Source organism: Nuphar pumila, chromosome 11 (assembly GCF_984573655.1).
Source record: "Nuphar pumila chromosome 11, dmNupPumi1.hap1.1, whole genome shotgun sequence".
NCBI lineage: Eukaryota > Viridiplantae > Streptophyta > Magnoliopsida > Nymphaeales > Nymphaeaceae > Nuphar > Nuphar pumila.
This window is the reverse complement of record NC_143259.1, coordinates 105,219,891-105,235,417: the sequence shown is the minus strand read 5'-3', so window position 1 is coordinate 105,235,417 and position 15,527 is coordinate 105,219,891. Positions and strand designations below refer to the sequence as shown.

At 36.8% G+C, this 15,527-nt stretch overlaps 1 protein-coding gene across 1 annotated transcript in view; it reads left to right on the top strand.

Annotated features, from left to right (window-relative positions):
• LOC149822683 (rRNA-processing protein fcf2-like) overlaps positions 1-8,618 on the top strand; it is a 48,953-nt gene extending 40,335 nt beyond the window's left edge. The window contains exons 4-6 of the mRNA XM_089979987.1: positions 7,832-7,903; positions 8,027-8,142; positions 8,245-8,618. Coding sequence (XP_089836113.1) covers positions 7,832-7,903; positions 8,027-8,142; positions 8,245-8,347 — 291 coding nt within the window. The 3' untranslated portion in view covers positions 8,348-8,618. The remainder of the gene's footprint in view (positions 1-7,831; positions 7,904-8,026; positions 8,143-8,244) is intronic.
• Positions 8,619-15,527: the final 6,909 nt, after the last annotated feature.

Here is a 15,527-nt window from a genome sequence, read left to right as displayed (position 1 = left end):
GGCTTACAAGATCATAATCATACAAATGCACATGCACATGCACAAGTCCACTATGGGACAATACAAAGATCAATAAGGCAAAAAGAAAAACACACAAGAATGTAAAATGTAAGCCTTTATTGCCAAGCCTAATTAAAATAAGAGGGAGTCTACCCCTATTTATACACAAAAGGCCCTTTTTAGGGGAGACCACATGGGAGCTCACAAGAGCTGTTGAGAGCTCGTAAACATGACCGTTGGGCAGCTCCCAACAGCTCTTTGGTCTTTGACCAAAAAAAAGGGCTACATGTATTCCCTAAATATTATTTTATTACAAGGGAAAACAGACCAAAATACCCCTAACTCGAAAAGCAAATTACATGGCATAAATAGTGTATATATATATATATACATATACACACACTATCTTAACAATGGGGCGCTAATTTTGCGCTTAAACGCCACCTAGGCTGGGACCGACTAGGCACAAGCCTAAATCAGTCCTTTTTTTATTGACCCATATGGGTCATATAAAAGGAAAAAAGGGGGCCCTAATTGCCCCCTTTTCTCCCTTTTCGCAAACTCTCCCTCTCTTCTCTCTCAGCTGCACCCTTTTCACACTCTCTCCCTCTCTCCTCTATCGGTTTTTGCAAGAAGAAGAAGAGGACAACCCAACCAGGGTATGCCCTCTCTCTCTCTCTCTCGTTCTCTCACTCATTTTTTATACCAGTTTTTGTTTTTTGCAAGAGGGCGGCCCAACCAAGGTACGTCCTCTCTCTTTCTTTCTTTATCTCTCTCTTTCTCTCATTCTTTCTCTGCTCTCTCTATGAGTCTCACTGTCTTTCTCTCACTCTCTCATTATCGCTCTCTCTCATTTCGTAAATTCTTGTGCGACAATCAGTGGGATTCCAGATTTCTTTCCTTTTTTGTTGTTGGTTGTTGGTTTCTGTGCATGTTTGATTTGAAAATTATCCATAAATGAGCTCTCACCCAAATACACATGCACACTTACAGTTATCTACATATATGTGTGTGTTACTGTGCTTCTGTGAAATGCTGATTTTTTATATATATACTGATTTAGTATTATATTTTTTGTGAAATGCTGAATTAGTATTATATTTGTTTCTGTGAATTCATATTTTGTTGATTATACTGATACATTATGAGTAATTGAATATATATATATAGTTGAATTTTTTTTTTCTGTGAAAGCATGCATAGTTAATTTTGTTGATTTTCTTTCTGTATTTTACAGCCCGAAAGCATGTTAATTTTGTTGATATATGTATATTACTGTCTGAATTTTTGTTTGTTTCTGTGATTTTTTCTATAAAGGCCCAAAGCATGTTTAGACTATTACTTATGTAATATATTATATATTTATATATATGTGTCAATGTGTGTTTATGTGAAGGGCTGAATTCATATTTTGCTGATTATAATGATACATTTTGGGTAATTGAATATATATGTATTTCAGCATATTATGTGCTGCAGGATATATATAATATTATATATTATATATACTATTACTGTATTTCAGCATATATATTAATATATGAGCTTATGTTATTTGTTGCTTACTCCTTTTAATCTAACAAATTTACATGTTATTTTGTTTAGATTCTTTAGAACAATAATGGAAGGGACTTCTTCCTCAAGTGCTCGTAGGTCCACTCCAAGTACGACATTTCGAGAATTAGAAGGGGAATTGAAGTGGAAATCTAATGATCCAACATGGAATTGGGTCTATTGTAAGGATTAAAAAGATTTGAATTTTGTGACATGCGATAAATATGGATCAACTTATAAAGGAGGCATATACAAAATAAAGCAGCTTCTACTTGGGATTGAAAGCAACACGAAGGCTTGTGATAAAACAAATGCAAAAATCAAGTACTTTCTAAGTACATGGATGAATCGAAGAAGAAGAAAGATGAAAGAAATAATAAATAGATAATTAATATATATGAAAGATCTGAATACACGTTCTCAACTTCTGATTTTGTTGAAAAACCTGCTGCAGTTTCACAGATGGAGGGGCAACCGAGTAGTACATTCGGCTTGAGACCACCACAGGTAAAAGGGCCTATGGATCTGTACTTTTGAAGTGATCCAGTGAAAGGAAGGCAAGTAAACAAACATACCACGTTAAAGAATCACTTCAAAAAGGAAGAAAAACAGTGTGTTAGTACATTAGTAGGTGGTTTTATAACGCTAGAATACCTTTTAATATAGCGAAGTTGCCTTCATTTGACAGTATGATTGAAGCTATAGGCCAATTTGGGCCACAAATGAAGCCTCCATCATATCACAAGCTGCGAAAACCACTTTTGAAGATTGAAATGGAGAAAACGAAGGAGTTCATGGTCCAATACAAAGTAAATTGGTCCAAATATGGATGCAGTATAATGTCAAATGGTTTGACTGATATGAAAGGACGTACACTCATTAATTTTTTGGTTAATTACCCTTTCAGAACAATGTTTTTGAAATCAGTTGATGCATCTGATGAAGTAAAAGATGGAAATTTGCTTTTTGCATTGTTGAATAATATTGTTGAAAAAGTTGGGGAGGAGAATGTGGTTCAAGTTGTTACTGATAATGCCTCCAACTACGTCAAAGTGGGTAAATTGTTGATGGATAAGAGAAAACATTTATTTTGGACTCTTTGTGTTGCACATTGTATATATTTGATGTTGGAAGATATAGTAGAATTGAAAGAGTTGAAGACATTTTTTGAAAAACAACACAATTGAACTGTCAGTGAGCCTTTCGGGATGGAGTTAGCAAAGAAGAAGAGAAAAGTGCAAACGCCAGGTAAGATGATTAAATTTCATATAACTCGCTTTACATTATTTTTATAACTTATATACTTTAATTAGATCTAATTTGATTTTTTTTAGTGGATTGGTGGATTTCTTTTGCCATTGGTTGTCCCTAGCTCCAAACTTTTGTTGTTCGAATCTTAGACCTCACATGCAGTGCATCCAATTGCGAACGTAATTAAATTACTTTTGAAGCGGTAAATTATTACTTACTACTAATTACTAAATAATATTTGTTAGTTTGTATATATTTTAACTTTATGTATATATTTTTAGATTCATACCAGGAAAGGAAACAAACTTTTGTACAAGAAGTTGAATACTTTGGTTTTTGTGCAATATAATCGAAGATTGAAGCGAAGGTATGATGAGCGAATGAACAAAGGAGATCTTGACCCCATCATCTTAAGAGAAGTCGATGACAAGGATTTGTAGCCAAGTGAAGATGAGGCGGTCTTCGAAGATGACATGTCATTTACATGGGATTGTGTTGATAAGGCATCTGGAGTGTCGAGGCACAAGGCAGAGGCAATAACGCGGAGCATCGAGGCACAAGGCGGAGGCAATAACGCGTGCTACTAAAGACCTAAGAAAAAAAAGGTCCTACAAAAAAAAGGTGGCAAGGGTGGAAGAAGAATAGGAAGAAGCTAGCTTTGCAGAAATAGAAGAAGGGCAATATATCGATGAAGATGATTCAGATGATGATGGACGTTGAAGTTCATCATCTAAGGATTAAATTCTTGTTGTTATTGTAAACCTATTATAAACTTATTGGGGTTCTTTATGATTTGGATGTGAACTTAATATTGTTAAGGCTTTAATTGTGTTTAAATTATGTACTTGCCTACTTATCTTTATTTATATTGAGTATGTTATCAGTTGCATGGTTTATTTATTCAATTGTTCATTTCTTCTTCTTATTTGTCTATTGCTTATATTATGGCTATTGTTGTTAATTTTTTTGTATACATGATTTTATTTTTTGTATATTGTTTATTCACATTGTCAGTTGTATGGTTTGGTTATTCAATTTCTCATTTATTCTTATTTTTTGAGGAGGTTATCACTTGCATGGTTTGTTTATTCAATTGTTCATTTTTTCTTCTTATTTGTCTACTGCTTATTTTGTGTCTATTGTTGTTAATTTGTTTGCATACATGATTTTATTTTTTGTATATTGTTCATTCACATTGTTAGTTGTATGGTCTATTTATTTAATATAATTGCTTTATAGTGTTCGACGGCATGTTATGTTTTGTCTATTGCTTATTGTTGATTGATTTTATGTTGTATACATGTTTGTTTATATATTTTGTGTGTTTTTTTATTTCTTTTATTTAGGGTACCACCTAGTTCCCGCCTAGTCTTTTTAGGGCCTCACTGCCTAGTTTTCGCCTAGCACCTTTGACAACTAAGATGTCGCTGCGATTTTAAAAATTGGGTGTGTGGAGACACAACTAGCTATATATATCATTTGTTTGGACTTTGGATCGGGTTGAACCCAATCCATTTTGTATATATATATATATATATATATATATATATATATATATATATATATATATTGGGGAGATTGGGGGTGTGGATGATTTTTTTTTTAAAGAAAGATAGGGGGCATGAAATTTTATAAAATACAATATAAAAGGGATTATCCCTTTTTCTTTTTGTCTCGAGGCTTCGACAAGAAGATCAAGGAGAAGAAGACGAGGCCCAGGCACACGCCTCCCTCCTCCTCTCTCTCTTCCTCCTCCGTTTCTCCTTCTTTTTCTCTCTCACCATTTCTTCATCTCCTTCCTTCTCTTCCTCCTCCTCCTCCTCTCTCTCTCTCTCTCTAGGTAAAAAAAAGCTGGATTTTGGGTTGGGTCCTAGTTGGACCTGACCCAAACTGTCCTGCAACGTACCTGTACCCAAGCGTGTCGACATAGGTATGGTGGGTCATTTGTCGTGTCTATGTTACGTAGTGTGTGTGTGTGTGTGTATATATATATATATATATATATATATAGATATATATATATAGGGCACTTACGCTGCAGTTGCTTGTCATTGCCATCCATTTGATGCCTTCTTGAGATAGGCAGAGGTGAACAAGGAGACTTGGAAGATTTTTCTGGTAACCAATAAAAAAACGTCCCTTGCCTCTCTCTCTCTCTCTCTCTCTTTGGGACGTTTCTCTTTTTGCCGCTAGAAGCTCCCAAGCCTCAATGATGGTGATGACAATCTATTGGACTCTACATCCTTTTGCCAGTCAAACAACTCAATCCAGGCGCCATTCGTGAGATGGGAGGGGTCCAGGAGATCCATGATGAGTGCAAGAAATGGTCCCTGAGCTTAACCTTCCGGCTTCTCTGCTTGAGTGGCTCTGAAGCACTGTCACCAATATCGGCGATATTTTGAAAATATCACGAGAAATACCGATATTTTAAGGAAGCCAATATTAAAGGGAATATCTTGCAATATTTTCAAAATATCGCCTGAAGACAAAATATTGCGATATTATCACTATAATATCTTGATATTTTTGGGAAAAACTTTTTTTTTTTTTAAGTTTGTATTTCCTATTTATTTGTTTCTTTTATATTTTAAAACCTTTAAAACATTATTCATTATATTTTTGGAAGAAAAATAATAGCAAACTTATTATTTTCTTATCTTTTTTGTTGTTATATTTTTTTTCAATTTTTTAAACTGCCGAGATTTTTCAACGTTTGAAAATCTCTCTGAGAAATATCCTCGCCGAGATAATACCTGCAACGATATAGGTGACTACCTAACTTAGTTGCTCATTTGTCAATTTATCTTGTCTATTTTAAGGTCTTTATCGTAGTTTTCTTTTATTTTTTATTTTCTGTATTTTTACTTGTTTTTTAAAATATTTATTTATTTTTTATATACTGCCGAGATATTCCTGAGATTTATCAACTTCTGAAAATCTCTCTGAGAAATACCCTCGCCAAGAAATTACCTTTAACGATACAGGTGACTGCTCTTAAGACATTAGTCAATGCACCTAATGTGAAAAATGTGCTTGCACTTGGGCAGAAGGCTCTCTGACAACGTTCTTTGTTTCCCTGCAAAGAAAGTAAAACGCTCTGGCAATATCGATTGAAGGGAATCAGTTTATGCATATGTAAAATTTTAGGGAGGGATGGTGCAGTTTTTTCTAATATTCTAACAGCAATCCCTTCACCGTATTAATGGGCATATGAAGAATTTCTTTTAATAAGGTTTTCCTCTTTCAAAAGACATCATTTTTCCAGCTTAGCTCAGACTCCATTCCTATGATGGTCTCCCTATGGCCTTGTATACATATTTTTTGCTCTTTTTTCTTTTTCTTTTACTTGCTTTGCCCCAATTTTTTGTTGACGATTCACCTACTCTTTCTGCTATGGTTTTTTTCGTTATTGTGTGATGACTTGTTACCCTTCCTGTTCTTTGTTTCCTTTCCTCCTTGATATGAATGAATATGATATTTTCTTAAAAAAAGTTTGTGCAAATGTTCTAACAAAGGTTTAAGATCTGTTTTCTACATGGATATCTCACCCAACTTAAACCTGAAACTGGATCAAGCCCAACTGCACATTGTTTGACTGATATCCATTTTCTAAATAGATATCTAACCCAACCTAAACCTGAAACTGGATCCAAGCCCAACTGCCCATTGTTTGATTGTATTTTGTTAAAGTCTCAAACAGGTCGACTATCCAACTGTTGGCATCTGTATTCAAGTTTTAGATACAACTAACCGATTGATTTCAGTCCTCTAAATGAGGACGACTTTGTGGTCCAAGGTCTCCAAGCGATAGGGTGGGGCAGAAGTCATAAACAGCACAAAACCGAGGTGTTCTTTAATCTCCATATTGAGGGAAGACCTTTTCAATCTTTGAAACAGGGACAGGGTCTTGAATAGATTGGGAGTAAGCAATCTGCCATGTATGTGATCATCAGGACTCACAAGGATGGCTCTCTTGCTTGCCAAAACCCACCAAACGATGTAAGATGATTCCCCAGCTGTTCTGCCACTGCCCAGAGAGAGAGAGAGAGAGCTTTCTTATTTCCCCTTTTTAATTTGTTTATCTGTTAATCTGGTTTATGGTTAAAAGCTGTCAGGCCTCCTGTGACCTCCACCGTCTTAATAAGGCAATGAGTTGGGTGGTGACAGTGAAGCTGCAAGCTCGGCCTGCAGCGATGTTCTATAAAAAGTGCCCTCTCTCTCTCTCTCTTTATATATATATATATATAATGTGTTTACAATTATATTATTGTAAGTTTTTATGGTTTTTAAGAATTTTTAACGTGACAATTTTTTACTTGGTCAAAGTTTACCAAATCGAAAATTGGACAAAAATAATGGGTGTGGTTTGACCGTAACCAACATATGTTGACCTGCACTCTGCCTCGTCGAGTGCCGCATCTGCATCTGCACCCATATTGACTCGGGTGCTTTGAGGGTATAGAAGCATGTATGTTACATAGTTGCTTAGCATTTTTAATTAACTCTTATATGTTTAGTCAAAATGTTAGTGTTGGAATCTACCGATAAACTTTTATTGCTTTATGAATTATGATGCATATTTCAATCTAGAACAAAGGTTATTCAATCAGGGTACTATGATGTCATAGTTTTTTTTGTTATATTATTAAAGGCTGAACAATGCATGTTTGGTTGATATGTATTAACTATTAACAACTACGTAAATATTTCCTAGTTGGGTTGCAGAACAAGTTTAAAATTTGCTACCAACGGGGGCTCTGCTTGTCTGGCAGGAGCAGTTAGTGCACGTCCCCTTGTGTTGGAACATTGCAAGTTCGAACCCCAATGGTATATGGTTGTATAACTGGTAGGGGTCTGCCTAACCCCAGCTTTCTCTGTCGAAAAAGAAAAAGAAAAAGAAGTTTAAAATTTGCTTGTAACTGCTATGTTTAAATCTGGAGTTATGGCTATCATCTGTTATTATTTTAAAGTTTCCAAATCAAACTTCTGTGGGTGTTTTCTGCTGATCGTTTGATCTTTTTTGCAGTTGAGAAGCATTATTGATCCAAAGAGACACTACAAGAAGAGTGACTCTAAAACACTTCCCAAGTATTTCCAGGCAAGTGATCGTCCATCTTAGTGCTTTTCCCCTGCCCTCAACGCAGTTTTTCCCTCTATAGCAAGCTCGAATGTTCCTTTTCTCGTATCATCTTTCTGAAAGAAAAGTTTGGTCGATGATCAGGTGGGTACAGTGGTCGAGCCCGCATCAGAATTTTTCTCAAGCCGCCTTACTCGGAGGCAAAGGAGAGCAACTCTTGCTGATGAGCTACTATCTAACCCAAAACTTCACCAGTATAGGTAACAACCTTGCCATGAAGCGTGTTTCTTTATTGCTACAACAGAATGATATTAGGTTATTACAAGGCTCCTGTTGTAAAATATCATCCCTTTGGTTGCCAGAAAACGTAAGGTCTCAGAGATTGAGGATGAGCGACGTTCTGCCAATGGGGTATCGAAGTGGAGGGAGAAGAAGAGGCACAAATCTCACAAATCTAAAGAATGATTAATGAAGTTGGTAGATGAAGATGATGTTCAGTGTCACATGATCCAACAAAAGGCCAGTTATTTATTATCTTTCTTTTGGGTGTTATTTGTGCGCATCACTTGAAATCCTGCATTTGCATCAACAAGATGTTCTCATGCAATGAATTTCTTCCCCATCATGCTTCTACTAAAGTGTGCGTGTGTAGTGGGGAGATGCTCTCATTGATGAACCTGATAAACTCTCTAGAGCTATCAAAAATTTTTGAATGACAATTTGATTGCTTTTAGGTGACATGGTATTTGTTGCTAGTCTCATAAGTTCTTTCGTTAAACTTACCTGATGAACACATGGTATCTGTTGCTCTTTCCCTGGTCGGAGATTCAAGAAACCTGTGGTGTCAAAACCATAAGAATATCGTAAAGGAGATATTCACATGCCATGAAAAATCTTGATAGTATTTGCAAGAATGACAACAATTTCTCTTATTTTCTACGTATATTATTTTGATTGTATCGTTATTCTTTTTTTTACAGTTTTTAGTACTTTTATCAAGGTCTACATGTTTTTTCTCATATTTGGTCAAGAAAAACACAATTTTTACTTCATTGCGAGATTTTTTTATCCTTCCCAAGAACCAGATCTGAATTTGCAACAAATGACTTTGATTTAGCCTGGCGGACAAGGAATTAACCAAAAGGTGGTGATGACATGCTCGGACAAAACTTTTTTATCCTAATTTCTACTGCATTTAAAATAGGGATGCAAATTGATCGGATTCGGTTGAAGTTATGACACGAATGTGGTAACGGTATTCTTCGCCAGTCTTAAAACAAGGCCGAATACTTATTTGGGTCAGATTGTATGATTAGATTTTTCTACATTCGGATTTACATTAGAACCGATAGTTACCACCGAGGTGGTATCCCATGTGGTAAGCGGGGACCTGTGTCAAGCTGAAGGCCCAGGATCGAATCCCTCTGCCACATGGGGCGGCTGTTGTTCTGGTAGGGGTCTGCCTAACCCCAGCTTGCTGTTAAAAAAAGAAGAAAAACCAATAGTTGCTATTGGGCTTTTATTGAGATTTGGAATTTTATTTTTACTACAGGGAGAAGTTAAGATTTGGAGTCATTCTCTTCCGTTTGTTATTTACCCGATTCAGTATTGCCATATAATGTTCGAATCAGAATTTGGATCGAGACCTGTTGCTTAAAATTCATATTCAAGTTCAAGGAGGAAGGGGGTGTCATTGTCGAAAACAAACACCTCATCGAGAAAAAGCTCAAGGGGGGCGTTTGAAAACCAAATTTTGTTGCTTGAGGTGGGATCTGGTATGGGGCCCACCTAAAATCAGACACTTCAGCAGATGAGGACCCTAAAACCCATCCAAAATTAAGGATTTGTAACCAGTTTGGTTCTTTTTTTTCTTGGGTGGGGTTTGTTGTAGCTCCATAGACCAGGGATATGAGATCCCTTAATCTCATATCTCTGGTTTTTTAACATGCCTTGGAATTGAGATTCAATGCGGTCCTAGATTTAGAGAACTCGTTATATCCGATGCTTCGGGATCTAGAAGCCACCTCAGTTGTGGAAGAGGGTATCCCAAGTTCAAGTGGGGCCCATAGAGGTGACAAGGCTGTTGAGATGATCCATACATAAGAGCGAGAAAGGTCATCCAGGCGGGGCCCACAAGGTGGTGCCAAATTAGAGGAAGAGGGTGGGACATCCCCACCTCCTCTAGATGCTTCTCCCTTCTTACAGGAAGGAGAGGATTGTGTAGAGTCCACTCCAGCTTTCTTTATTTGATTTTTTATTTTAAAGACTTTAGGCTTACGAAGAGTTCAATTCTGGATGGGACTCTTGTCTTCTCTATTCTAGTTTAGTTCTGGTTGTCTAGTATGATATATTTTTTGTCAAGTAGAGGGTGTTTTGAGTTTATTAAATAAATGTGGACTACACTCTAAACCTCTCATCTATATAAAGGGGGCTGGGAACTCTCCTTAAGCATTAAATAATAATTATTGGTTCTTAAAGCTCTCTCTCTAGTCGTCCCCTCTCTCTCTGGGCGTCTTATCTTCTCTCCCTCTCATCTCTCTCTGGTTTACGTAAGGACCAGACCCCCAAGGATTGATTGTTCTACCCTCAGAAGAGCCCAAGCTCCTCTGATGCCCCGGACCATGCATTTTTGCTTTTTCGATGAGCCAATCAGTATTGCCGCATTGCAAAACATGTGTATGAGTTTCAGAACATGTGTCCAAGTTTCAGAATGTGGGAGACTCTATCCCGGCCTACTACAGACTCCCAAGATACCTCTATAATCCCTCTATATTGTTAGACTGACCTTTACTAATTTCTGTGAACCTAAAATCCAAAACCTTATCTTGTCAGGTACCCGATTTACTTGATTTTTCGTAAACCAGTAACCCCTGCCCGTCAATACCATTTTTCTCTGTCCAAAACCTATACCAAACCCTTACACACATCCCTAGCTCACTCTAGAACCCCTGAACCTGGTCATTTCAAATTTAAACAAAAAATCTTACTTGAACCGCTTATTGAGCCCAAATCACACCTACTCGATTAGCTGTTTGACCATGTTTCTCACCGTTTTGCCCCAGTCGCAACTACGATAAACCTCAAACCTCTTCCCTACCATGTCAATAAGGGTTTAGCACCCCCGACATGTGTTCCATAGGTCCCACAACCCAAAAATCACAGGTTTGATCCTCTTGAGCACATCAGACTCAAATTGCAATATTCATCCATTATAAATCTAGACCTACCTTCTGGTCTTTCTTTTGAGCCTTCTACACCAAGGATATTGGATGGTGTAACAGGTTGGTATCAGAGCAAACTTGATCAAATGAGGTAACCACCTTCCTCCGACATTAATAAGACTGAAGATGTTCACAAGCATGCCGAACAAGCCCGAGCAATTACCAAATAGATGCAAGCCAAACTTTTTTGACAATGTCAAACGAGTGCAGAATAAGAAAACTACTTGGAGCGCATTGAGCAAGCAATTGCAGACCTTGTAGATCGCATTGAAGCCCTCATCCCAATGAATGCATGGAGAACTTGAATAACTCGATTCTCAAAGAGCCACCGTTTGAACACGCATGGAGTATGGGTAAGAAACCTTGCTTTTGTGTTCCTCTCTTTTTCGATGAAAACATGTGTGAGTAGGTATTCAAACTCAAACACTTTTCACTTGCCACAACGTGCCACAAGAAACACGTGTTGCCGAAGTGGTCGCCCACCTTGAGGGTGGCGCCCTTCGATGGTACAAATGGTTAAGACATCATACATGAGAAGTCCTCTTGGGATGATTTTGTTGATTGCATAATGAAGATATTCAAGCCTACGATGTTGGTCAATGACCATGTGGAGCTCAAGAATCTCAAGCAACATGGTAACTTACATGAGTACCAAGCAGAGTTTGAGAATACATGATTTTGGCCCAAGTCGACGAAGAGACCTTGCTCAAGTCATATGTTGGCAGGCTGTGTGAGGACTTTCATATTGAGGTCCTAGTTGCAGTCCTGAGGAGTCTAGAGGAGGCCTATAAGGTGGTCAAGCTTTATGACGAAAAGCAAAAGAGACTTCAAGCCAAGAAAAGGCTGAACCGGCCTACTGATGCTCGCACCCATTCCTCAGGTGGCCAAATCAGGCCTGGTCCAAGGGGGTGACATTAGCCCCTAAAGTGGAGTCCATCTCACACGCACATCGTGAGAAGCATATAAAAAATGAATTGTATTTTGAAAATCCACATAAGACAATGGAGGCTCTAGAAACATAGACCTAAGAAATAAGGATAAAGATAAAAAAATCATACACGAAGCAAGCATTGTCCCAAACAAAATGATTTTCTAACTTGTTAGAAGTTTGTATTTCCGTAAAAATTTATAAGTGATGCAATTTTTCAACAAAGTTTTCTATGTTATTTTCCTAGATGTATGGTAAGAAAGAAAAAAACAGTCTACCTATGGTATTTACCTAAAAAAAGTGATGGAAACAATCAAGAAAACATTGGTTTTGTATCTAAACCGATTTTTCATGAAAAAAATAAGATTTGGATAAGATTTTGGATCTGGATATGGATCTTATCTATAAGATCTAGCCAAGTTGAGACGTCATAGTGATCACTCAAAGATAGAATGTAGGCACAGGTCTTAGGAACCGAGGCTCCGAGACCTAAAGAAAATAGGATTTGATCCAATAAAAGATGTCTTATTGAATTATGTTTTGAGTCACAAATTAGTAGTAGAGATTGCTAGTAATTTTTGACCCAAAAGACTTCTGAATTTAGAAAAATACAAAATAGATAAAAGACAAAAAATTACAAGATCTTTCTGATGGTATATGTCACGCCAAAAGTGGCCAAGCGGGCACTGAGATACAACTATGAAAGCGCTCCTAAAAACAAGAGTTGAATAGGTGCTAGTGCATCTGTTCTGCCTGATACTATCTATTTTTCAACCTTTTACACGAGAAATAAAAAAATGCAGTAAAACTAACAAAATAAGACAAGATCATTGTCTTTGTAACTCCACTAAGATCACAACGATCTTACGACTGGTTGGGGAGATATGCCTTTTGGATGGTAAATAGGTCAGTTGTTTCAAATTGCATAACACTTACCTGGTTCTAGTTTTGAATCCCCATAAATGAGAACCTTAGAGGGGTTTTTGACTCTAGCTCAAAACTAGAAAGTCTTACATCTATTCTTTATCTTTCCAATAAATAAGAAAAGGTAAACTTTTGTTGATGGGTTGTAGAGTTATAGATATGAGAACAGGAGGTTTTCTGCAAAAAATAGTCACAATAGTTACTGTTTTCCCTGTTCAAGCGTATTTTCAGAGGTAGTAAGTTCAGAATCTTAGAATATGTTGAACATGTGAAATAAAGTGTTGTCATCTAATTTCCAATATGTTCTAGATCATTGAAAGAAGCGCTATGATTAGGGAGATATGGCCTTGTCACTTTGATAGTGCCAGAGAGATAAAACAAAAAATGTAGGATTTGGATCCGAGGTGGATCCAGATCCAAAAAATACAAAATGGTACTAAACTTGCAATGCTAAAAATTCCAACTCTGGTCTTCAGATCATGCAAACGGATCCCACCATGATCTCCATTCTATGAATTCTGAATTTTTAAAAGCTAAAAATAGAATTTTTTCACAAAAAAATTTATTTTAAAAAATGGATCCAAGACCCGAATCCAAATTTATGAAGAGTGTAGGGACCATTTTTCAAGAACTTGGACCTTCCCTCCTCTGTTGAGCAGGGATCAGCCGGATCAGACCCTATGCTACACTAGGCTAGTCTATGTAGGAATTTTGACAAAGTGAGGCTACTTGGATTGCAAATTTACAAAATAGGGAGGTCTCCCTATTCATAGGTTTTTAGTGGATCCAATATCCAAAGAAAAATCTATAGTTGTAATTCAAGGAATTCCAATAAAGGGTTGGGATTAGATCTAGAGGAGAGAATTTAGGATTAGGATCTTAGTTTTAATGAATGTAATTAAGAGGGGAGGAGATCAAGCTTAGTTTTGGAAGGCCGGCGTGCAGGTAAGGGCATGACATGTTTTCCAAGAAATGGTTAGAATATGATGACGACAAATGTGATAACGACACCTTTTGTGCGTTAACACATCTAATGATCACAAATCATGGAATTGAGAGGTGTTGACGACAAATCATGGGGGAGTGGCAACGTGCCATTTTTATAAGACAATACGGTTAATTTTTGTATGGACAATAGGTATTTGGCTTGACTCGGCTCGTATAAGCTCGTTAGGTATTAAAAATACATTTTAGATATATTTTACATGTATTTTTTTGTAATCTTATTTCTTTCAGCTTTAGCCCAATGTGTTTTTTCTAAAAACAAGTCAGATCGAACTTGGCTTGCGTAACTTGAGCTCATTATGAGCTCTAACTCGGCTCAACTCACCACTAAAATGAGCCAAGCTTGAACACTTCAAGCTCGACTCATTCAGCTGGTTTACCAGCCCTAGTTTTGGCCCGTTTCAACCCGTTTCCAATTTTACATATTACCTGATTCAAGCCAATAGTAAAAATATTTGAAAAATGGTGATCCTATCACTATATTTACAAAATCCGATTTACAAATAAATCATGATAATTTTGAAACAAGAAAATATTGGTTAATCAATTATATGATGCATTCCAATAGAAACCATATGTTTTTTTCCACAATTTCTTATTTTTTTTTAGATTAAGACCATAGGCATGGTATACATATTTTTTTTTGGACAAAAACATGTTTTGAATTGTCTAACTGTTGTATAAGCAGGTTTTCTTAACAGCTTAAAAAATCAATGGCCTATAATGCCTAAAATTTTATAATTAAAATAAATTATGTTTTTTATATTATAACCAGGCCACGTTGAATGTATTTATGCAGTCAGATTTGTCATGTGAAAGTCACACTTGTGAGTCTCTGCTAGAGTACGAAGCGGTCAAGCAAAGCCAGTATTTTTCTTTGCTAAATATTACATATTTTGGATATATTTGCAATTTCATTGTGCTATTAATGTGATACAAGCACTTTTTTATTTTATATATATATATATATATATATATTTAGCATATTTCTAAATTTTACGTGTGCTAATATTTTTGGAGTTTTTTCAAAAGCAAATTTTTTTATTTAACGTAAAATTTTTGCTTGCCAAGAAAATCTCGAAACTGAGGTTTGCAACATTGATTTAAGCAAGTCTGAGTTCATAACCTAGATTTATTTTGGAAAAAACACACACACACATTAGACCTTAATTGGATATCGAGTTGGATCTGGCTCGAGCAAGGTAAATCCAGGTCTGACTAATGTTTGGATACTCTAACCCCGACCCGATTTGCTTATCTCATTCGCACCTGCTTTCTGAGTACAAGCCCCCACCCCCACTAATACTGGGTAAAGCCCGACCCATTGACCGCCCTTGTTTGGTTCAGATATGGGATGCATGACTCCATGGGACTTGGACCGTGCTTGAGACCAATGGGTCTACGGATTTGGTTGATCCGAGAAAGACTAAATGGGGATATTTGCTCTCAAATTGGATCCTTGATAGGTGGCAGGCCGGGCTAGAGTAGGGCCAGTTAAGGGAGAATTGAGTGTCACTACTCTATGGGTTTGGGTCAAACCAAAATCTGTTTGGTCGGATTTGCTATG